Source organism: Mesocricetus auratus, unplaced genomic scaffold (assembly GCF_017639785.1).
Source record: "Mesocricetus auratus isolate SY011 unplaced genomic scaffold, BCM_Maur_2.0 Super-Scaffold_100010, whole genome shotgun sequence".
Lineage (NCBI taxonomy): Eukaryota > Metazoa > Chordata > Mammalia > Rodentia > Cricetidae > Mesocricetus > Mesocricetus auratus.
The window spans coordinates 80,499,728-80,523,844 of NW_024429194.1; the positions used below are offsets into that span (position 1 = coordinate 80,499,728).

A 24,117-nucleotide genomic window follows, 5' to 3' on the forward strand; every position below is an offset into this window, starting at 1 on the left:
GCTTTTGGGCCATGTTTCATCGCAGCAATAATGATCCTACTAAGACACCCTGTGAGTTCAGCATGTGCCCTTACCACAGGCAACACTGTAGTTCAAGCAGACCACCCCTAATTGGAACAGCCTGTTTCTCCCACCCTGGGGGTGGGGGGCCTTCTGTCCTAATATTTCAGCAGATCCCCTGGACCCACAAGGCCTTGCAGTTCAAGCATGAAGAAGCTGCTTCCTATGCTATTTTCTGGCCAGATCTGGTCACCTTGTCCCCAGCGTCTGTTATTTGCTTGTTATTCCCAGAAGACAAGACCTGAGTGCTTTGGAGGGTCTGGGGCGGGGGTCAGCATGTGATCAAGGAGGACCACACTCCCCTGCCTCTTTAAAGAGAAACTCAACGGGACAGAGGCCTACCCCATGGCTCGATGGGCTAATCTGCTGGGGAAGCCTGCAGCAATCCTGACGGTACTCAAGAACACTTATTGCCTTTTACAGACCAGGGAGATCTTCACCCTCAAACTCTGGGTAAACCTCTCTGGGGGTAGAGAACCACTCCTAGAGCAGCTGGGAACGCTGGGCTGCCCCTCCCACCAGACCAGGGTATTCAGCAACCCCCACCAAAAAAAGAGCCCCATGAGATCCCCTCCCCTCCCTAGATGCAGTGGGTCCCTCCAGCTAATTCGTGGGTCTGGGTCCAGGGACCCACAGTAGGGCCTGTTTTATACCTAAGCGCCAACCATTAAGGTTTCAGGCCCCTCCAACAGGATGACATTGCAACACTGGACCTGAAAACAAGTAGCAGAGTGGGCCATGGGCAAATGTCCATGGCCTCAGCTTGGGAACGTGCCCCTGGCAGGAGGAGGAGGGCCTGTGAGGTGGGGGTCCCAGAAGGACAGCAGGGGGAAGACAGGAGCCCGGAGCCGTAACTTTATTTCATCCCTTCCTGTTTGGTGGCAACCCAGGGCAGAGGGAGGCAGGTCTGGCTGTGGCTTGGGTCCCATCTCTGTGGGGGCCAAGCTGGGCTGGCATAGGCAGAACCCACTGTTTTCACATTTTCCTGGGTAGGCGTGGGCACCAAGGGTGGAAGGGTGGGGCAGGCAGGAGGGCACATGGTGACCCCATCCTCGAGGTGGTTGAGTGCGCATCTGGATGGTACCAACTGGACATCCAATCAGACCTGGGGTGACTAGAGGAAGTGGGAAGGTCTTCCAACAGACTGGGAGTATACAGTGACCAAGGCAGTGACAAGGGGGCTGGTGAGATCAGGAACAAGTCTCTCACGCACACATCCACAGACACGTAAACACACAGGGGCCAGTAAAAACATGGACTAACCTCAGGCCATCACACAACACTCGGCCGGCTTCCGGTTGCATCAAAGTCAGACACACTGGAGCGACTACCCCGCCCAAAGTCAATGAATATTCCTTCAGAGTCTGAGTCCACGGACTCCAGGATCTGGTCCACCAGTGTCTCAGGGCTGGAGGTGGGCGGGGAGTCGTGGGCTGGGCCCTGATCTGGGGAATGGGCAGGGGGGTACAGTCTGCTAGGGCAAGGCCCTGAGTGGGGTGTTGGCGAGGACCTGAAGGTCCCCGAAGGGCCCTGGCCAGGTGTGCCCACAAAGCCCTGGGGCTCAGGACAAGATGTCATCTCAGAGACCGAGTGCCTGCGGATGCTTGTACCACCAGCCGCTGTGCCTTCTGCTTCATGCTCAGCCACGGGATTGAGCAGGGGCGTATTGTAGCTTTTGGAGCGCACCACCGGGTTCTTGGCTAGGATGTCCCCAGAGCGGGAGCGACGCAGGAGCCGTTTCTCTGCAGGAACAGACACAGTCATATATACCAGGACGGTGGCTGCTGACCCACATGCTTCCTCTATATCCCAAGTCATCAAGTGTCTAACACACAGAAGGGCCACCGGTAAAAGGCTCACTGTGTACAAGCCTCCTGCCCTAGCTGGAGAACTTTAACATTCCCAGCCTTGGCCTGGACAGGCAGTGGGACCTCAGCTGCCCAGGTTCAAATCTGCAAGCCGTCAGTGACCTGGAATGACCCCATGCCAGTCATATACCCATGTCTCGTTTCCTCACCCAAGGAAGCCACGGATCTTAGGCACCAGTGGCTAGGTTAGACTGGGTTCCTGTTCTCACAGGCTGGCACCAGGGGACAAGTCTGCATGGAGGAGCTGCAGGGTGTGGCAGTGCTGTGAAGCAGCTGTTTACAAGCCTTACTGGCTGTGTAGAAAGTCACAGGCTTATAGGGAGTGAGGACAGAGCAGAATCCCTTTGGCCATGTAGGAGAAAGCCTTCCAAGCAGGACCCTGCAATGCCCAATAGTAACCATGGGGTGGCACTCCTGAGTAGAGCAAGCTCTGTCAGGGAGCCTCTCTGGACCAGGAGGGGTCGCCTACTCCGCCACCAGGTATCTGGCTGTCTGCAACCTAACAAGTCCTGGGAGGTGCAAAGACCTCCAGCTCTAACTTGCCTGAACTGAGATACACCCAAGACTAGGGCTTTACACCCTAGGCAGCAGCCCAGATGATGGAGAGCCAAGTGATTGTTCCTATGATCTAGGCATCCCCTCCTACATCCCAGTGGTCACCACGGGGACTCACATATATTCCCTGCTAGACCAGAACTATGAAGAAGGGCGTGGGCTGGTCTCTGGGCTGGTATGTAGCAGGTGCCCAAAAGATGTTGCTGGATGAACAAGGGATGACACGGCCAGTTTCTGAGGGACTCCCCAGACTCTTATCCCTCCCTGAGCCCATACAGATGTAACATCTAGGGGATGCATGGCAGGCCTCTGTGGAAAGCTATCACTGTTCTGGGGGTTGCCTGCTACCTTCCAATACTCCCTGTACCCTGGGGGTCCAGATCTGCACCTGGCAGGACCAGGCAGGTGCATGGGGCAGATTGGCTGTGTGTTGTCCCCTGTGGGATCCTGATTTTGCCCTCATGATTGCTCCAGGAAGCACCCACCGAGGATACAGGAATGGGTACAGGGCCCTTCGTTGGAGTAGAGGCCATAGGTGCCCAGGTACGGTGAAACCACCTTCTGGATCAGTGTCTCCAGGCGAAGGTAGTCTTCGGTCACACCCCTGGACTCATGTACTCCCTGAAAGAGAATGGGGGGGTCACACACCCTGGTCCAGCAGCAGCTTTCTCTGTCCCATCTTCCCCAGGTGGGATCCTAGGTAGGAAGATGCTGCCGCAGCCTCCTCCATGGCTGGGCGCCCTATAACCACGAGGAGATTTACACTAAAGTCACTGGCACTGATGTCCTGGGGCCCTGTGAGAGGTTCCGCATCACTGCTCATGCCTGGGGGCTGGGAAGGGTGGGCCACAGGCAGGAGAGGCTGCCCATAGGGTTAGACAGGTCCCCACGGTCTTTTTGAAATTAGGTCTCATTATGTGTCTAAGGCTGCCTTGACCATGAGACAGACCCTGCTGCCCCTGACTCCTGAGGACTAGGATTGAAGGTGTGGGCCACCACACCCTGACCATACACTTCTGTAAACTGTACGGGGTCACAGCTCCCCTGCACACCGTGTAAGACTCACACATGGTTGTTAGTGTGATTGGCATCCCATCACTCGGACCCCCAGTAGGCACCCAATACACACTGACCAGCAGCTGTGACCTCACAGCAACTCAAGACTTGAATTAGTGAAGGCCAGGCTCACCTTGGGACCAAGGTAAGGTCAGGGACGACAACCTTAGGGCAAGGCCACTCAGTCTGGGGAGAGGTGGCAGGTGGGACAATGGAAGGAAACCTCTGGGGTAAGGAGGCTAGGCTGGGACTTAGAACCATAGCAGGGAGGCTGCAGGAGGCACAGTAGCCAGCAGAGGGCAGAAGGGAGCAGCACCACTCTGGGCGTTCATTGTCTCCTCCAGGGGAATCCTAGCCCCAGCACCACAGAGACCTGAACTTCCATCGCTCCCTTCACCGTCACCCTGTCAGACCGGACCCAGTCTATGGAAATCTCACCCAAAGGCTTGCACTTAGCTCCATTCCAAGGTGACCACAGGCCCCGACTCAGGGCAGCCCCTGGACCCTGCAAACTCCAGCCTGTTCCTCGCTCTGAAACCTTTACCATTTCCTTCTGCCCTTAGGCCCGACCAGACAAACCCTAACTTTAAAAGGATTTCCACGTGTTTGGGGGGGGAGACTCATTACAGCGAGGCTTTCAGTGCCTGTGAAAATCCAAGTGAGGCCATGCTCCCACGAACAGTAAAATGTTCCCCTGTCAGTAAAATGGAGCAGTTGGTGGTACCTCCAAAGTCCTGTGGGGACTGCAAGTGAGAATTCAGAATGGTGAGCTGGCAAACCATAAGGGGATGTGTCAAATGTAGGACACATGGTGGCCCAAAACCCTCTGTCCTGGGGCAGGTCCCTTTACTCCAGCTATACTAACTGGTCACTGCCCCTTCTCCAGAGCTAGCCTTGCTGAAGTCCATCTGCACCAGGTGTCTGGAACCAGAGAGAGTGAGTGAGTGTGTGAGTGTGTGTGGTGTGTGTGTGTGGTGTGTGAGTGTGTGGTGTGTGTGTGTGAGTGTGTGTGTGGTGTGTGTCCTAGCCCTGGTTCTTCTCTGGTTCATAGCCTGGCCCCGAGGCCTTACTTGTCCACTCCCAGGCAAGTCGGTCCCTATCATCTCCCAGTCTCAGGGTCCTGGGTCCCCAAGCCCTGTCCCACCTGCAGTACCAGCAGCATCTGTGCGATGGCAGGGGGGACGCGAGCGTGAGAGCGGGCCAGCGCGTCCTCCAACTTCACACTGAGGGTGATGGTGTTCCGGAAATGCAGCAGGGCAAGCTGGCGCACTGATGGCTCCTTGCCCTGTGGACACAGGAGGAGGCATGTTGGCCCTGTTGCTGCCATGCAGTTTCATCTCTGTATCCCCGGTCAAGGGTGGGATGTGGGGATGGGCTCCAGTGACACCCAGCCCTCTCTCCACTCTCCCTCCCACAGAGATTCAAGACTCCTAGTCGTCTCCCCTAGTAGGGCTTTCTCTACCATCTAGGGCCCGGCTCCACCATTGGCTTCCCCACTCCAGGCCTTACGGGCCCTAAGGAGTCCCCAGGCGTGACAGGCTCAGCTGGCCTGTAAGGGACAGCCTGGGTTAGTGCAGAGGAGGGCATCAAGCCTGGAGTCCTTCCTGGAGCCATCCCAGGCTCCCAGGGACAACTGGGACTCCTTCACTCCCACGCACCCAGCCATTTACCTGCACAGGGTAGAAGATGGCCTGCAGTGTGGGCAGCACGTCACTAAAGAAGAAATCCCAGGTTTCCGCCAGTGAATCCAGCAGCTTCTGTCCTGTGGGCAAGAAGAGCCATCAGGGCATGTCCTGAACACACTAGCAGACCCACGTAGGAAAAGGAGCTAAGCAAGAGTGGGCGGTCCCCGAGGCCTCACCTGCCCCAGCACAGGGTCGCTCTCTGCCACCCTGAGCCCCGGTGAAGTGGGTAAGGACAACGTATACAATCTACAGCAGAGGGGACAAAGTGACTAAGGAATCAGCCGCCACCATTCACCATCACCTGCCCTGCCTTGAGCACGTATGCCGGTGCAGGCGCTGGCACAGACCCTTTCCTCTGCCTACTTCCTCCCCATTCATCCACTTAGGGAACCCCTGAGTGGGACAGGCCTGATCTTGGGCACTGGGGCAGTCAAGCCCCCAATGGCTCTGGACACCCCCTACTATCTAGCAGGGAAGCAGGATACAGAATAGCCTTCGGGGGGACGATGGGTAATGGGTGGGCTTCAAGGTCAGCGACCCAGGCTACAGTCTTTGGCTCCCTCTCAAGGGCCCAGGCCACAACATTGCAGCCAACTTGAGAGACAGGGCCGAGGGCTGGCCGGGAGGACTTCCTGGAGGAGTTGTCTGGTGTCTGAGCTGGCTTTGGATACATGTTGGGCATGTGACACCCACCCCACCCACCTCTACCAAGTAAAAGCAGCAGCTGTGTGGGGAACTGGAGTTTGGATAAGCTGGAGGACTCAGCTGGCTTCAGGTAGAGCGGTGCCAGCAGCCAGGTAGGTAGTCATCGGGAAACGGGGCAGTTAGGTGCCCCAAGATGACTCTGGCTTGCAGACTTAGGAACCTGTCACCAGGATAGACAGCTGAGACAAACAGCCGCTGGGTCTACAAGTAAACAGTCCCAGCGTGTGTCCCATAGACCTCTGCTGCCACGTGGGTCTGAGCAGGGAGGGAAGGGTCCTTGACTGTGGGCCAGTCTGTCCGTCTCCAGGTTTCTATGGGAACAAGGAAGCCTATGAATGTCTTTGCCCAGCTTCCCAATACTTGTGGAACTTTCCCTCATGGAAAGTCCCCGGTCCATGCAGAGCGAGAGAGAGAGCGAGAGAGCGAGAGAGCGAGAGAGCGAGAGAGAGAGAGAGAGAGAGAGAGCAGAGAGAGAGAGAGAGAGAGAGAGAGAGAGAGTGTGTGTGTGTGTGTGTGTGCGCGTGTGTTGGGGTGGGGGACAGAGAGCTGGCCTCAGGAGCAGGCTGGCCTCTGTGTGCGGCCACCTAGGGCTGCCTGCTGGCGGACAGCTCTAATACTCCTGGGTGGCCCACACCTGGCTCCAGGGGCAAGGAGGCTGCAGGAATGCCCGGGGCAGGCGGATGCTCACGGCCCCTCGGAACCCTGCCTGAACACAAAGTCCCTTCATACAGGAAGAAAGGCTGTTCAGTCCTGGCTGGCTGTGGGGTGGCCCTGGGCGCCAGCCAGGGCAGTGTGCCACCAAGTGAAGGTCGTCCTCCAGCCCACAGGGCAGACACACCAAGAAAGCAGATGTTGTAAGACACAGAATCCAGGCCCCAGCTGGAGCCATTGCTGTCAGGGACCCGGCTGGAGCCACTGCTGTCAGGGACCCGGAAGGGTAGCCTGGTCCCTGGCTGGGCTCTTGCCTGGGACTGCGGACTGCTGTCTGCTGGGGAGTGGGGTCAGCAGAGGTTAAGTCAGACACGAAGGCTGTGAAGCGGCTCTGTGGCTGTGGTGGAGCCCCAGAAAGTTCTTCCTGACAGACCTAGAGGCGCCCTCTATGTAAGGGGCAGGATAAGCCCCCAGGGATCCATGACAAGGTACCCTGTGTTTGCTGGTGGTGTGACACGGTCAGTAAATGTGTGTGCCCTGCCTGGGCCCCAGCCAGAGGTGGAGCAGGAAGCTTCAGTGAAGGGCCAGGCTTCCACTGGGCAGTCCGTCTCTCCCTTATTCAGACCCAGGATGGTTAAGAACCAGCAAAGGCAGCCAGGTACAGCTCCAGTCCACCAGCATGCAGGGAAGGTTCCAGGGATGGAGGTGGGGGCCAATGTTGTACAGCAGGGGCTGCGGCCTGGGCGCAGGCAGGCAGAGAGAGGAGAGTGCTGGGTGCATCAGCTGCCCTGAGTTTGCTCCTGGGTGAGAAGAGACAGACCCCAGCCTCAGGAACAAAAGGCCCCTGTGGCCCCCTTGGTATTGAGCTAGGAACCTTCTGAGGTGTCAGGCTGCTCCCCTGCAGTGATCATTCCTGTTCCAGGTGGCTCCGGCTCCAGGGACCACCCAGTTTGGGAGATGATGACTGCAGAGAGGGGACAGGTGCACAGGTGGACTGCTCTCTGGAGGCTGCCACTTGCCTCCATGTGTCCCTCCAGCAGTTACGGGCTGAGGGCATGACTGGCTTCGGGAGCAGTCTCAAGGGGATGAATTTCCTGAGGTGGAGAGACTGGGATGGCTGGAAGGGGTGGATAAGCTTCTGAGACCACCACACTTGGAGGCCATATCCAGAGGCTGCTACACAGCTCTCCCTGTCTGCTGGGATGGAGTCACGCTCCCTTCCCCAGAGCTTCCCTAGCCTGTCATACTAGCCTGTCAACATCTGCTTTCTGTCTCAGTCCTCAGCTAAGGCCCTGCAGGGTAGGGCCTGTATCTTTCCCATCTCCAGCCCTTCTCAGCAACAGTGGTTTAGAAAGCCCCCCCCCCAGGGCAGGGAGGCGGCAATATGTTGGTACCCCTGGTATGTTCACAGATGTTTGGAGCTTGCCACTTTCCCTGGGCCTAGAGGTGGGACAGTACTGATCAGGGCATCCTTTCCCCTTTCCCCGGGAGGCCTTGAATCACAGTCATGAGGTTCCACAGGCTTCACAAAGCTGCCCTTCTCCCAGGGCCTGGCTCCCCCCGGGCTGCGTTGGTGGGAGGCACAGGCACCTCAGGGAATGTGCTGAGTCAGGCGGGTCAGGCGGGTGTGGGAGGCCACTTCCTCAGGTGCCAAACACTCAGGGAGCCACCCTAGGGCTTGACTACTGCCCTTGACTTTTCCAGGAAGCCCCCTGGGCCTCCTGCCCACGCCCACTGTTTTCAGGCTCTCTCATTCTTGCTTTGGCCTGCCTTATCTGACACATGCAGGATGACAGGGAACAGGGGACCCCTTGGAATGAGGCAGGACTCCCAGCCTCAGGCCCCCACTCTCTGAAGTGGGTTGACAGCCAGGTCCCCGCACTTGGAGGAGGAACCTAGAGCAGAGAGTGACTAAGGGAAGCTAAGAAAGCCATCCATCTGCTCTGTACCTCGGCTGCCACGTGACCAGTGCAACACAAGCAGGACTGAGTGTTTATGGCTCCTTCCCCGGGCTGCTGGGTACCCACCCAGTCAGCAGAAGCAAACCAACCAGGACCTAACCTAGTGGAGAACACACCTGGTGCTTGGCCCAGGGGAGGTGCTCACAAAACCGACAGTCAGCCAGTACGACGCCAGGCTACATACAGTAAGTGCTTCTCTCTCTCCTCCTTCTTTGTCCCTTCCTCCCCCACCCCTTCCTTTTTCAAAAAATTTTCTGGGTATTTTGTTTGGTTTCTGAGACAGGGTTTCTCTGGGTAGTCCTGGCTTTCCTGGAACTCACTAAGTAGAACAGGTTGGCCTTGAACTCACAGAGATCTTTCTGCCTTTGTCTTGGGGCATGCACTGCCACTCAAATGCTGAAGCCAGCACAGGTACTAGTATACAAAAAGTAGGAGCTTATAAAATGCTTTCATCCTGAAATCAGTGTAGGACCTGGTATATAGTAGATGCTCATCAAATGCTGCTCACCAAAGCCAGCACAGGGCCTGGCACACATGGGTACTTGGCACATGCTCACAGGGCCTGGCACACAGCAGGAATTTGCAAAGGAGAGTCTGTATATGCCAAGTCCTCTGGATATTGCCTCACCACAGTGCCCAGCTCCTCCTGGGACCCCAAGACTATCAGACACCAGGGGCCTCAAGAGGTCAAAGACCTCTGTCTCATGATGTAGGCTGAACCAGGCAGGGAGGCTGGCTGGACTGTGGAGCCTGAGAAAGGACTAGGGGTGCCCTGGCATCACACCAAGGCTTGAATTCTGCCTCAGTTGTGGCTATGGACAAACTGTTGTCTCTGCCATCCCCACGTGGGAACAATGGCCTTTGCCATAATCTAGTTCTCTGGTCTTTGGATATTCAAAGATACAACATGGCTATTTCTCAGACAATGGGGTGGGGTTCCTGTTACGGTCCAGGTATAAGGTAGCCCCTGAAACAGCTCATGTGTTGATGGTGTGGTCTACAGCCAGTGGCGCTGTGGATGTAACTGGAACACAACGATGCTCGTTTCATCACGTGATGGACCACTGACCAGTTCAGAGTTGAATATGCCTTAGGTGGGACTTGGTGGGAGGAAGTGGGTTGTGGGTGTGATGGTTAATACTGTCAACTTGACAGGATTCAGAACAGGAGATGGATCCTCTCTAGGTGTATCTAGTCTCCAGGCTGGGTTAATTGAGGTGAGAAGACCTGCCCTCAATGTAGTCAGCACCATTCCAGATGCTGGGGTCCTGGACCGAGTGAAAGGAGACCGTGAGGTGAGCATCAGCTTCCTGGGTATGGGTGCCATGTGACCTGTCTCTTCCTGTCTCTGCCACCACGCTTTCCCCACCATGATGGGTTGCAGGCTCTGACTGTGCGCAAAACATCCTCTTCCTTAAGCTGCTTTTGCCCCGGCATCAAGAAACATAACTGAGGCACTGCAGGAGGACCTGTGAAAGGTACTCGCTGCCTCTGGTCTCTTCCTGTCTCTGCTTCCTGGCCACAGAAGCTGTTCCTGGTAAACAGCTTTGCTAAGCCACATGCTCTCCGACATGACACTGGCTCTCAGGCTCAACATGATGAGGTCACTGGACCTCTGACACTGTGAGTCAAACATGAACCCGGTCCCTTTGTGATGGTTAGCTTTGCCAACTTGACACAATCACACAGCAAGAGACTCAGGGATTATCTAGATCAGGCTGGCTTATGGGTGGGTATGTCTGTGGGTGCTGCCTTGATTGTTAGTTGGTTTGGGAAGACCCAGCCCACTGTGGGTGGCACCAGTTCCTAGGCAGGGGATCCTAAACTGTGTGTGAGAGGGCTGGGTGCAGCAGACTGTGTTCACCTCTCTGATCTTGACTGTGCATGTGTGACGGCCTACACCCGGGAATGACAAGCCGAGTAAGCCCTTTCTCCCTTAAGTCACTTTTTGCAGGGTGTTTCATCACGGCGACACGAATGAAGGTAGGGTACCTTTTGAAGTGTTGGCTTTGTCACGGTGCTGAGAAGCCGAGGGGCACAGTCCCTGTGGGCAGCGAGATGAAGCAGGGGGCTTTTCAGGGTCGCACAGCCTGCCTGGGCTCCCAAGCATGGGGAACAGACTCTTTTCAAGGTCCCCTCTTAGTCCTCTTGCCTAAAGCTGTTTCTTTTCTTTCCAGCCATCTTAACCAGAGAGCCACCCCTCTCTCCCAGCACCTGGCAAGCACTCACCTTCCCAGAACATCAACACAACCAGGCCGCAGCCAGGCTGGCTGCGCTCATCCCCCAGACTCACCCTCGTAGAAGCGTATCTTGTCACGAAGGATCACCATGCCCTTTGTGAGCAGCTGGTTCTGAGAGAGAACAAAGGTGTCATCACTGGCCTGCAGCTATCCCAGGGTGATCTGGCCCACAGGACCCCCAGGGGTCCACCAACAAGCAACCAAGACGTAAGACCTATCCTCCCGCCACATAGTCAAAACCCCATCCATCCTGAGAGGCAAGTCTTGAGCCTTCTCGGGCAGTCACAGGCCACATGACAGAGACGCCCTTTGAGGGACAGATCACGCCTTCCTCCACATACCTGCAGGTACTCGGTGAAGAAGGATCCCAGCTCTGTCTTCAGCAACTGCCTGCGGGGAAGGGAGATGAGATTGAGTTGAGGTCATGCAGTGCTGGTGAGGACTGAAAACATCCTGCAGCCAGGGACCAACCTGCTAGGCACAGCGACACAAGTGGTCCAAAAGAACATTTCCGCCATGTGACAGACCTTGTGGCTGGCTCACTATGTACCTCCTCTACCCGTCTCACAGAAGAGAAGCCTGAGGGTCCCAGGGGGACCATGACATCTTCTACTTCCTCAAGCACACACCTGCAGGCCTGACCCTGCAATACTGGGCTCCATCCATCTTCTACCTGCCCAAACCCCACAGCTGGCAGAGCCCTCTTCTCCCAAGCGGCTTTCCCTTATTAACCGAGTCTTCATAAAGCCAGCGGCGGGCGGCTATAAGCTGAGGCAGGAACAGCTCAGGGAGGGTCAGCGGCAGAGTAACACAGAATCTCTACTTGGTGAGCAGTGCTGCTTGTCTCTAGTGGAGTCATTTTCCACGCTGAACCCATGGCTACGGTGAGGGTTTGAATGAGAATGTCCCCATGGGCTCGGATCCTTGAATACAAGGGTCCCCAGATGGTGACACTGGTTGAGGAAGCTGTGGAACCTTTTGGAGGTGGAGCCTTGACAGAGGCATTAAGTCACTGGGGGCAGGTCTCACTTCCTGTTTACTCTCTGCTTCATGCTTAGGTTTGAAGATGTGAGCTCTTGGCTTCCTGCTCCCCCCCACCAGGCCTGCCTGTTTTGTTTGTTTGTTTTTTGTTTTACGAGACAGGGTTTCTCTGTATTGTTTTGGAGGCTGTCGGTCCAGTCTGACCTCGAACTCACAGAGATCCACCTGCCTCTGCCTCCCGAGTGCTGGGATTAAAGGCATGCACCACCACCACCCAACCAGGCCAGCCTCTTAATACTTCGCCACCATGACGCGCTCTTATCCTTCTACAGTGTAAGACACATACACTCTTCCTTCTGTTAGTTGCTTTTGGCCACAGTATTTAATCACAGCACCAGGAAGGAAACTGATACAGCCCCGACATCCACAGCATCTTCTTGTGCTGAGCCAAACCACGCAGGAGTCCTAACTTTTGTGGCTGTTACTTCCACCTGGGGGGTGGAACTAGCCCTGAATTACAGGTAGCCCTCACCCATCATGCTTCTGATACACACAAACCCTGGTTACTCGGCTTCCAACAACACCATCCCCAACAGCATGGTCCTCTTTCAGCTGCCCCAGTGAGTGACTACAGTATAAGCTCCTTCCCATCCTGATTGGTGGCTGGGCACAGTACTCTCTTGAAACCTGCTCTGTGATTGGTCTCCATCACCTGTCCTTCAGTTCACGCTCAACCCAGCGCATGGTTCCATCACCTCCTGTCTCCCCAAGCCACACAAGACGCTTTATAAAAACAGACAAACCAGGTGCTGGAAAAGTGGCTCAGTGGTCGGGCACTTGCCGTGCATGAACAAGGCCCCGGGCTCAGCCCCAGAATTGCAAACAACAAAAACAAAGACAAGCCGCAAAGGAACTGGAAACACATGAGTGCTAAAGCTCCAAATAAAAACACAAAACCTAACAAAAAGAGGAAATGGCCGGCAGAAGCAGAAGCGAGCACAGCCAGGTGGACAGGACGCTGCTCCGGCACATGCACAGGAGCCTGAAAACGGCACATCACAAAACTGGCACACGTCCATCAGCAGAGTGTGGTCATCCTTGGCTATATACTGAGTTTGTAAGCCAGCCTGTGCTACGAGAGATCCTGTGTCTCAAAACAAAAAACAAAAAACAAAAAAACGGCACCCACTCCATCTAATGAACAAATAGCGTGTCTGGGCCCACCTTGGATATGCTCAGAGCACACTCATTCTCCTGTTGGTGCAAACTGACACAAGTTTACTGAATCTTATATGAAGCATGAAAAAAACGATGGCTGTGTTGGAAGTGAGAGGCTCTGAACACGCTACATTACAGAGCCATTCCTGTAAAGTTTGTTCATCCACTTGTTTCAGACAGGGTCTTGCTATGTAGCTCAGGCTGGCCTCCAATTCATTATAGGGCCTAGGCTGGCCTTAAACTCACAGTGCTCAGTCTTCAGAAGGAGAAACTGAAATTCGGAAGGCACATAATGTGGCAGAGTCAGGCCTGGGGACCCAAAGTTGGCTCCCTAGTCTTGTGGCTTAAAAATGTAACCCGGCCAGATATGGTGGTGTCAGCTGTAATGCCAGCACTCAGAGGTAGGCAGAGGCAGGAGGACCGCTACAAAAAGAAAAAAGATGGGGAGACAATTAGCTTTCCTAAGGAGTAACCAACCCTGAGAAAAGCCAAGGAGGAGGTGAAGGGGAATGGGGTATGGAGAAGAGATTGAAGCAAGCACCCAATAAGGGTCTAGCCTTCACCAGGGGTGTCCAGTCACTTGGCAATGTGCTATGGGGTTATCATTATGAATGTGTCGGGCTGCATTCATAGCTATCCAGGGATGCGTGTGGTCGGAGCGCTGTAAGCTTGATACACCTGCTAGACCAAGAAACACTAAAAACTGGCCAACTCACAGTAAAGACAGCTCAGTGGCATGTGACCAAGGATGCCAGCCAATGCTTCTCCAAAGAAGATCCATGAGCAGCCAGAGAGCACCCAGAAGATGCCTGACACCATTAGTCACCAAGAAATGCCAGCCAAAGCCACAAGGAGCCACTGGCACCCACAGTGTTGAGAATCTCAACCAGAAAGAAATGTAGTGAGAGGCGGGGACCCACCTCGCTGCTCATGCTGTGGGAAGCAGAGAGTTTCCCTAAACTGAAACCGTCCAGCAGATCCAGACATATGCTAAGAGAAACAATATCACACATCCCTGTGAAAGTCTTAAACACAGAACCTGGGCTCACACCTAAAATCATGGCACTCAGAAGGCTGAGGCAGGAGGATCTCAAGTTCAATACTAGCCCAGGTTACAGAGGTCATCAGACCCACTTTTAAAAACCAAAACCAAGCTGGGTGGTTTAACTGCAGCACCTTTAATCCTAGCACTCGGGAAGCAGAGGCAAGCAGATCTCTGTGAGTCTGAGGCCAGCCTGGTGTACAGAGAACAAAATAGACAACACAAACAAAACCCAGAACTAAATGAAAACCCCAGCAGGGGCACCCAGCACTCCATCACAGGCATAGGCCACACAGGTAATCATATGGAGCAAATCAGTGTTATCACAAATCCAGGCTCCAACACAGCCATACCTCAGAAGCACAAATGGCCACATGCTGTCATGAAATGCCATTCATTATGAAATGTCCAAAAGAAGAGTCAACAGGGACAGGAAGTGGACATGCTTGCCAGGCTGTTAAAGGGGAGGGACTCTTTTGGAGTGATAACAAAATGAACCAGAAGTTTAATGACAATCATATAACCACATATGCACAGTCAACACTGACCGGGGCATTTTAAAGGAAATCCTACGGCATATGAACTGCATATGAATGAAAGTTTACACTGAGAACAGTGGCTGTGCAGGTGCATCATGGGGCTGGGAATTCATACCACAGAGAATCTCTGTACCTTGTCCATAACACATAGCACCATGTCAGAGTCTTGGTGCCCAGGACAGTGTGACCTGCTGGTGTCTGGGGAGCACTGGGCAGGCTACACTCTGCACCACAGGCATGCAGCTACATCTACTATCTGGGTTTATGAAGGCACACTCTGTGACTACCTCACATGGTGGAAATGTTTGGGGATGCCCACGTGTCCTGTGCCCAAACCACGTAAGGCTCATGTGCATGCATATGTAAGTGTACACACATACACATATAAAGGGGGGAGAGAGTGATGCAAATGGCAGACTTTAATTGTGACTGTTCCTACCTAGGTACAGCGGACAGACCCCTGTCCATGCCACTAACTAGCCCCCTGCTAGAGTGTGGGTAACTTCTGTATGCAGCCATTAATAGCTCCATCCATGGAATCTCTCATGGAATCAAAGCCAATGACCAGCTAGGTATTTGAAGCACAATCAGTTGCAGTCTCAGATATACTGGGATGGCCTTAAACTTGATATAAAGCTGAGGATGCCCTTCAACTCCTGATCTTCTGTGTCTACCTCTCCAGTGCTGGGATTACAGGCTTGAATCACTGATGTATTCAGTACTGGGGTTGGAACTCAGGTTTCCTATGTGCTCAGCAAACATTCTACCTCCTGAGCCACAGTCCCAGCCCTAGACCTAGTTAATGTAATGTGGAGGAGAGCTAGAGTGGGAAGGGACAGTCCTGAATGGCCATGGCCCTGGAGTTGGGACCTGTCTAGCTCAGTCACCAAGCCACTCAACTGCCAGCCAGTGACCATCTAAAATATAGACATGAAGGCATGGACCTGAGGGCTACGGTGAGTGGAGGGGTTCAAGGCACCACAAGTGCTCAGCCCATGCTAGCACAGGCAGGCTTCACTGAGAAAGCCATTTGCCGTTATGTAAGGATCCTGGCATTTTGCTTTGCACTGGTGAAAAAGTAGCTACCCCAAGGTATCTCCCAGCACCCTGACTTTTACTCGCTTTCTAGTCAGAACGGGGACACAGGGTGGCTTCTCTAAACCTTACTCTCCCCAACTCATCCTAGGGAGCAGGGCAACCCCTAAGAACTGGAGGCCTCTTAGAGAAGAGATGGCAGCCACCATCAGAAGGGCCAAGAGAGATGCACAGTGCTGGGCTGCACCTACTCTGTGGATTAAAAGGTATCCCCTCTGTCCCTGCCCCCGGCAGACTCTTCCCATGGGCCTCACACATGCCAGGCAAGAGCTCTGCACTGGCCAAGCCCAGACTGGCCAGCAGATCGTTTAGATTTGCTGTAAGAAATAAGGAAAATGGGTACCCTGGGCTGGCCAGAGGGCCTGGGGAAGCGCCTCGCTCTGTCCTGTTTGACTCTGGCCAGCCCCCTTTGTGCCCTGGGCCTCGCTTTACCCATATAAAGGCCCTTTCAGGTGGGTGTGGGGTTGTTGACCCCTGGCCCATTTATCCTTACACCCTGCCTTCACTACCAAGGGGAAGGTTAGGTTAGCGGCTGAATTCCAGATACACTTTGAATCTAGGGACAGTGTGCTCTGGGTCAAGGCTTAATAACGCAGAGTGGAAACACCTCATTGTGCCAGCTGTGAGATCCTGGGAAGGCAGCATAACCGCCCTGAACGCTAGCCACTTCCACTACAAACACAGACAGCAGCAAACTTTCTCAACGCTACGGAGGCCTGGCTTGCAGCAGTAGTCCGACAGCGTTCCTCAGTCCTCAGCTGCCTCACAACTCGGTTCCCAGCTAGTCACAGGAAATGAGGGGTGTTCGTGGCTGGACTGTTTCCTGAATGGTAGTGGGTCATTAAGCAGGTGGGCCCTTCCTCTTCCACAGAATAAATATCCTCTGTAACCACTGGGCGGCAGGGACTATGGACATTATCTCAAGTCACTAAAGTCCCACCCTGCTGGCCCTAGAAGGGTGTCCCCAGGAGAGTGGGGTGTGGACTCTCCCTTCCCCACCCCAGTCACACAGATGGTTTCCCAGACAGGACTGGCTTGCACTCACCGGACACCCTCGTTGAGGATGAAGAGCTCCTGGTCGGGCAGACCCTTGCGCTGGAAGACAGCTATCACTCCGTTGTGGATGCTGTGGGCAGACAGGAGCATGGTCACCTAGAAGCACTGGGCCTCTCGCTTCCCTCTGGGCCTGCCTCCTCCCGCCTGTCCAGTCCCCTCCAGTCCTACTCAGCCCCTTCGGAAATCATGGGTGTGCCCATGCCCTACTAAGACTCCAGGTCTGGGCTCCTGACAAAGTCTGGCTTACCGGAACCTGTCAGGCATCCTGCACGCCCTGTAGTCCAACCTGGGCAGACCTTCCCTTCCTTCCTGCATGCTTTTAATCCTCCCAGCCAGGCCAGATACTGGGGGCCCTCTGCATCTCTTCTCTCTGCTTTCCTTATGTCCTCCTAACCTTGCCTCCACACCCCAATACTTCCAGCATCACGGAGCCCCCACCCAACCCTTTCCGATGTTAACAGTAAAGCTGACCCTATCCAGGCCCTGAGGATTAAACCTCTCAGGCAGGAAGTTGCAAACACTTTTCTCTAAAGGGTCAGAGGGTTGGCTGTTAAAGGTCTGAGGCCTACCCAGCCTCCTGCAGCTACTCAGCTATCTGCTTCAATACTGTGAAGTTGGGAATGTGGGACTGTATACCAATAAAACTTTGTTATTCATACATCATGCGACACACTAGGTTTGGTCCATGGGCTTGCTTCAGCAGCCCTGTATGAACTTCAGGGAACCCCTGAGCTGAACCTGCCTAAGCATTAACCTAGGCTGCCATGGTTGGGCCAACAGCCCTAAAGCCCCCCTCCCCGCCACACACACATAGCCAGCTGACCATCTCCTAGGCCAGTCCAGGTTGAGCCTCTGAGCAGCCCCCCAACTCTCCCCTTGGGCCCTGCAGTCTGATGGATGGCCAGAGGGACAGGCCTGGGTTTGCAACCTGCTCTAGCTTCCAGCCATTGGTGTTCCCTTCCATACAATGAACCGAGTAAACACACCGCCCACCTCCTGGGGGCCTACAAGGCCTTTAGGAATGGGTACTCAGGACACATTGGCCACACCCAACCCAGGGTTCATTCACTGTAGTAGTCTCTTGGGTGGGGACAGTCAGACCCCAGTTAGAGGAGAAACGGAGTCTTAGCGAGGCCAAGGGACAAGGGACATGTCTACTCCTCAGCAGAACCAGAACTGAGATGAAGCAATGGCTCACAGTCCTCCTGTCCCCATCGTTGGGGACACACAGGTTAAACCCTGCTCCCTCTGGCTCTCCTTCCCTAGCTCTGTGAGGCTCTGTGTGCTTTTCAAAGTAAAACAAAACAAACCCTCCAAAACAAACAAACAAAACCCTGTCAGCTTGGAGAGAGGGAGGGCAGAGAAGGCCAGAGGACCCCATGTGATCTGTCACCCTGAAACAGAGAAGTGAAACCCTGCCTATCTCAGCAACAGTCTCCTGGCCAGGGTGGCAAGCCCAGTCAGGACATCTGCAGATGGTCCCCAGGAAACCACAGGAACGAAGGGACTTCCGGGTGAGGGCAGGGAAGACATCCTCAGGTGTAGAACCCCACCCTTTTCTAACCTCCACTAGAGAACCAGGCTCTCAGGTGTAGAACCCCACCCATCTCTAACCTCCACTAGAGAACCAGGCTCTCAGGTGTAGAACCCCACCCATCTCTAACCTCCACTAGAGAACCAGGCTCTCAGGTGTAGAACCCCACCCATCTCTAACCTCCACTAGAGAACCAGGCTCTCAGTGTAGGCAGGCCAGGTCCCAGCCTCAGAGGCTGCATCGCCTCACTGGGTGGGCATAGGGAGAGGCAGAAACTCAGCCTGAGAAGCATTGCCACCAGAGGAGGGACAGCCCAGTCCTGAAGCTCCTGGACACTCACTTGTGGCCGCCCTGGTTCCACTGAGAATGACTCTACAGTATCACCAGGAGGCTGAGATTCCTGCAGAGAGAGGTTGGGGGCACCATCTTCCCCAGAACCCAGTCTGCTCTGGACTGCCCTCCAGGAACCCGAGAACACGGGAGACACGGGTTTGTTTCTTATTTGCCAGGGGCCCTCTTTAATGTACCTGGAAGCTGGATGACAGGAGGCCACGCCCCTGATCTCAGACCTGGTTCTTAGTGCCTAGGCCCAAGTAGGGAAGAGGAAGAGCCAGGGGTGACTATCTCATGACTGCTAAAACCACTTAGTGGTCTACAGCAAGCCAGATCTGCTCCGACATCTGGGAGGTAACGAACGGACTTGTCACTCACCAGACCGGGTTAAAGCCCAGCATAGCATGGCCACCTCCTACGGCTCCAGGCAGTATGTTCCAACCTGACTAGATTTTAGAAGCACCGTGTCCTGTCCCTTGGCTCTACGTTCCTTCCTTGTCTTCAAGGACAGTGAGGCAGCTAGCTCCCTGGTCACACCTTCTCTAACTTGTCCCACCCTTCACAGATTCTGTGACCACACAAAACCACCTAGACAGGCTGGGGGCCATCTCCTCAGCTCAGCATCTGCAGTTTAACCACATCTGCTAAATCTCCTAGCCACGTGAAAGCCACATCCATAGGCTAAGAACTAGGGCAGGGACACTTTGGAGCTACTGCTCTGTTGGCCACACCTAGATTGAGGCCCAGGGCAGAGTAAGGCAAAGTGAGTGAGGGCCCACATCCCTAGGACCCCAGCCTGGAAGCTCTGGCTCTGCCGTCTGGCCCTTAATGAGCCCATGGGTTGGGGGTTCCAATAGACTTCAGAGGTGAACGTGGGTGGGATCTGGTTTTCATTCCCTCTCACATTTTGGGCCAACATGGTCCCTGTGGCTCTTGGGATCCCAATTTCTCATCTGGAAATTAGTGTATTAAATCCTTCCCTGAGGTTCCAAAAGGCCCTGCTCCTTGTTCCCATCTCAGTTAGGACCGCCTGCCCTGGAAAGACAGCTCTAATCTAATGCTAGCTTTCTCCTGTCCCCGCTGGGACAGGACCTCAGAGGCATCCCCAGCACTGCTGTCAGGGGGCATCTTGGTCACCTCCTTCCTCTCATGCCCCCGTTCTCTTTAGCGACATGGAGAAGGGCAGCCCACTTGGGAGGAGGAGGGCTTGGGTGCACACCTTGTTTTGCAGGGGTCCCACACTCTGGGGTGTATTTTGTCCTGCTCCTGCCTGCCCAGGGTTTCACCTACTGGGGGACAGAGGGGAGGGACAGAGGTGAGGCACCAGTTGAGTGACAGCTCAGAAGGCTAAGATTCCCCCATGTGATCCCCTAGCATTTTGGGTCTATTGAGGATTCTTTTTTTTTCTAATTATTTTTAAAATATGTTTTTAATAATTTATTTAACTTTATTTTGTGTACATTGGTGTGAAGGTATCAGATCCCCTAGAACTGGAGTTACAGTTGTGAGCTGCCATGTGGGTGCTGGGAATTGAACCTGGGTCCTCTAGAAGAACAATCACTGCTCTTAAGCCCTGAGTCATCTTGACGACATCTGGGAGTTTTCTGGAGCCTCTGGGCTGGAAGGCTAGGGACAACAGGGCACATCCTTGGCAGTGGAGAGCTGTTAAGCCAGGCGGGGAGGCTGTTGTGGCCTTGAGCTCTGGGAAAGCAGCAGCAGGTGCCCCGCAAACAGCTCCCTGACGCCAGGTGCGTGTAGGGAACAAGGCAGCATGCCATGCCTCCTCCTGAGAACTTCCCATGGCCCTGCACACCCAGCAGACATGGAGAGCAGGGGCAGGCCTGGAAGCCAGCAGTCCAGCGTCCCCTGTTCTATTTCCTCCAAGTGCTAAGTGCCACCAGCAATCACCTCTCCTCTGACAGTACCCTTGTTTACTTTCTGACTAGGGTCTCTAGCTCTGAGCAGGCTGCTTGCTGCTAAACCAAGATCTCAACCTGGTCCAGCCAACACCGAGTAAATGAATAAATGAATGAATGAATGAACGGATAGATGGATGGATGGATGAACACATGACTGTGTGGACTATCTTAAGCAACAACTGTGCTGGCAATTTGGGAGATGTCCTCACTGTCACTGTAGTGGGTAGGACACTGTCCCCAGGTGTTTATGTATGGATTAAAGCATCCAATCTGAGTGGGAAAGAGACTGTTTATAGCTGTAACCCGCTAAAAGCCTAGAGATGAAGTGGTCCTTTGTTGAGGTGGCCCTGAATTGGTGGCTGATGGCCTCATAAACAAAGGAAACCTAGGTGAGGTATGGAGGCACATGCCTGCAATCTTAGCACTCAGCAAGGTGGAAGCAGGATGACTAGAAGCTCAAGACCATTTTTGGCTACATAGTGAATTTCAGGCCAGCCTGGGATATGTTGGGAACCTTCTCTCAAAAAACAAAACAAAACAAAACTAGGGAGCTGGGGAAGTGGCTCAGCAGCAGAGAGCACTGGGATGCTCTTGCAGGGGACCTGGGTTCGGTTCCCAGCACCCACATGGTGACCAACAACCACCTGTCACTCCAGTTCCAGGGGATCCAATACCTTTTTCTGGCTTCTGCAGGCATTAGGCATTAGGCACGAAGGCACACATGCCAAAATACTCAGATAAATAAAAATAAGTATCAAGAAACAACAGCAAAAACAAAACAAAACACCATTCCCCTCCAGAACTCATAGAGACCTGGCTAGAGAAGGCTCTGAAGACAGATGGAACTAAATAAAACAAAGTCATCATGAGCCAAGGACAGCAGAGGCAAAGCCAGGACACCCTCTAGAATCCCCAGACAGCCCGACCGCACCTCCACTTTTAGTGTTTGGGGTGGTCCAGCGTGGCATGACTCTCCAGCTCCAGGACACCAGGAGGTCAGGGAGGTAAAGGGGGGGCATGCATGGGCTGGGAATGAGAGCCGTAGCTTAGAGGGTTAACCAGGATCTGTAGGCTGAGGCTGCTGTGAGACCCTACTGGGAGCCGATGTCCCCTACAGGCAGTACACTCCAGGAGAGGAGCAGGAAGATAGGCAGGGGCTGGGAGGGGTCTCTGGGCCATTGTCTCACAGCCCTTCACTTCTTTGTGTACATCTATCTGGGAGGGGATTGGGAATGCTGAACAGTACAGGTCCTAGGTGCTCTGGGTTCCCCTGTATTTCTCATCTGGGGTGGAGGGCAGAACCTTCCTGGTTGTCGAAGATGTGACAGGGTGAACTGAGGGCCCTGAACAGGCTGACACAGGACAGGAGCACAGAACACAGTGGAGCGACTGTTTCCCTAGGCAGGGGGAGCCTCTCGCCCCAAAGGCTGGAGATAGGAGCTGTTCAGGTACAGTGGGAGTTGCCATCGAGTCTCTGCATTCTGACAGTTCACCAAAGGAAAAACCTGTGGAAAGCTCGGTGACCTCTCCTTGCAAGCCTCCCCCCCCCTCAAAAGAGCTCTGACAAAAAGCAGATCCCTTCACAACCACACAAAGTGAGGAGCTTTCTAAGTCCTCTGAGGCAGGGGTCCCCAGATGGGAGTGAAAGGGTCCCCACAAAGTTGCTTTGTGTGTGTGTGGTCTTTCAAGACAGGGTTTCCCTGTGTTGTTTTGGAGGCTGTCCTGGAACTCACTCTGTAGACCAGGCTGACTTCAAACTCACAGAGATTCGCCTGTCTCTGCCTCCCGAGTGCTGGGATTAAAGGCGTGCGCCACCAACGCCCGGCCAAAGTTGCTTTTAGTAACTCCCCAGATATCACTCCTATAGGTGTTCTCTCAGTGTGCCTGGACTTAAGTTCTGAATTGCAGGGTACCTACTGTGTGCCAGAAGCCATGCTCAGAGCCTTATTTACACGTGTGCATATCTAATCCAACAACAGTCACTTACTCATATCATTGCTAAAGAAACTGAGGACCAGAAGTGGTAAGCAAACTGCTTAAGGTCACATAGCAGAGAAATGGAGTTGAAATCTGAGCCAAAAGTCAGCGTGGCGCCGGGCGGTGGTGGTGCATGCCTTTAATCCCAGCACTCAGGAGGCAGAGACAGGCGGATATCTGTGAGTTCGAGGCCGGGCTGGACCGACAGCCTCCAAAACAATACAGAGAAACCCTGTCTCGTAAAAACAAAAAACCAAAAACCCCCAAAAGAAAAACAAACAAACAAAAAAAACAAAAGTCAGTGTGGCTCCACTAAACCCTGGTCAGAGACAAGGAAGAGGATGAAGACAAGAGAGAGCAGTTTTGGGGCAGAAGGAGTCTTCCTTCTCTCACTGTTCTGCTTCCAGCCCAGTGAGAACCGTGCAGGTCCAGGATAGAGGGAAACTAAGGCAGGCCGGTAGTCTTGGCTTTCAAGCAGTCTGCAGCTTAGTGGAGGGTGGAAGATAGGGTCCTAGCTGGCAGCCCTACCTTCCCCGGGTTGCTCACAGACTAGATGAACAGAAGATGTGTGTCCAAGTGACAGCCGGGTCCCTGGCGGCAGACCACAGAGGGTGAAACACCTGGTAGGATTTCACTGCCAGGCGGAGGGGTGGAGTGGAGAGCCAGCATTCACAGACCTCCCTCAACAGTCTGCCTCACACTCCCTCGATCCGTATTTTACTTTGGGTGGAAATACTACTTATTTTTGAAGGGGCACGAGGAGACCCATTGGGTAACTCGGCTAAAAGAACTATCTGTGACTCTGGCTCAGAGAGCCCAGCTGGGGGAGGGGCTTCCCACGCCCGGCTGGTCCGGGATGGGCCTCCGGAAGGGTCCGGTAAGGAATGTCTGGCAGCTGCCGCACCCCCACGGACAGCTGGGAAGCCCGGGGTCCAACTCGAGGGAAGCCACCGCCCACCCCGCGCCGAGAGCCCGACACGCATACAGGAAGTGCAGCGGCGCCCCGCTGGGGCCCCACGAAGCTCAAGTGCGCCCCTGCTAAGTGGGGGCGCAGAGGCCTCCAGCTCCGGGCCGCCCGCCCCCGAGGCGCGACCGCGGGCTCGAGCCGCCGACACGTTGCACTCACTTCCCTCCCCGCGCGCGGCCCGGCGGCGGGGCGAGCTGCGCGCAAAGTGGCGCGGTGCCGTCTCTAGCCACGCCGCTCCGGGCTGCGCGCCTTACCTGTTCCAGGTGGCGTTGGCGCAGGCCCGGCGCTGCTGCGTGCCCCGCTCGTCCGCGCCCGCCGCGCCCGGCTCCCTCTTGCCCAGGTCACTGAGGCTGGGCGAACTCATGAACTTCAACCTGCGGAGAGTCCTCATGCTCACCCCGGCCCACGCACGCTCCGCGTCCCCTACGACTATACTCGGCTGCTTGCAGCAAGCCCGGCGACCCCGTGGGGTCCCGCCCCGGCCCCGCGCCTCCGCCCGGGGCCGCTCGCCCAGCGCCGGGCCCTGTGAACCATTGCTCGCGGCAGCGCAGCGTGGAGCGCTCGGAGCGCAAAAGCAGGCCAGGGGCGGGGCCTCCCTCTGGGCGGGGCCATGGTGGGCGTGTCCCCGCGTTGGGAGGGCGGGGCTGGAGTCTTGGAGCCCTCAGCCGCCAAAGG

At 54.8% G+C, this 24,117-nt stretch overlaps 1 protein-coding gene across 5 annotated transcripts in view; it reads right to left on the bottom strand.

The window, feature by feature from the left end:
• Positions 1-901: 901 nt before the first annotated feature.
• The window catches only part of Prr5 (proline rich 5), a 41,057-nt gene continuing 17,841 nt past the window's right edge, over positions 902-24,117 (bottom strand). The window contains exons 2-9 of one of the 5 annotated variants that reach the window (XM_040754048.1): positions 23,697-23,816; positions 16,702-16,782; positions 11,123-11,171; positions 10,835-10,892; positions 5,210-5,301; positions 4,684-4,824; positions 2,969-3,104; positions 902-1,802 (exon numbers count right to left, since the gene is read on the bottom strand). In XM_040754048.1, the coding sequence (XP_040609982.1) occupies positions 1,333-1,802; positions 2,969-3,104; positions 4,684-4,824; positions 5,210-5,301; positions 10,835-10,892; positions 11,123-11,171; positions 16,702-16,782; positions 23,697-23,806 (1,137 nt within the window). In that variant the 5' untranslated portion in view covers positions 23,807-23,816 and the 3' untranslated portion in view covers positions 902-1,332. Of the gene's footprint in view, positions 1,803-2,968; positions 3,105-4,683; positions 4,825-5,209; positions 5,302-10,834; positions 10,893-11,122; positions 11,172-13,226; positions 13,360-16,701; positions 16,783-23,696; positions 24,020-24,117 lie in introns of those variants that run through there. The other 4 variants (XM_013111322.3, XM_005067052.4, XM_040754049.1 and 1 more) reach the window with 4 other exon arrangements.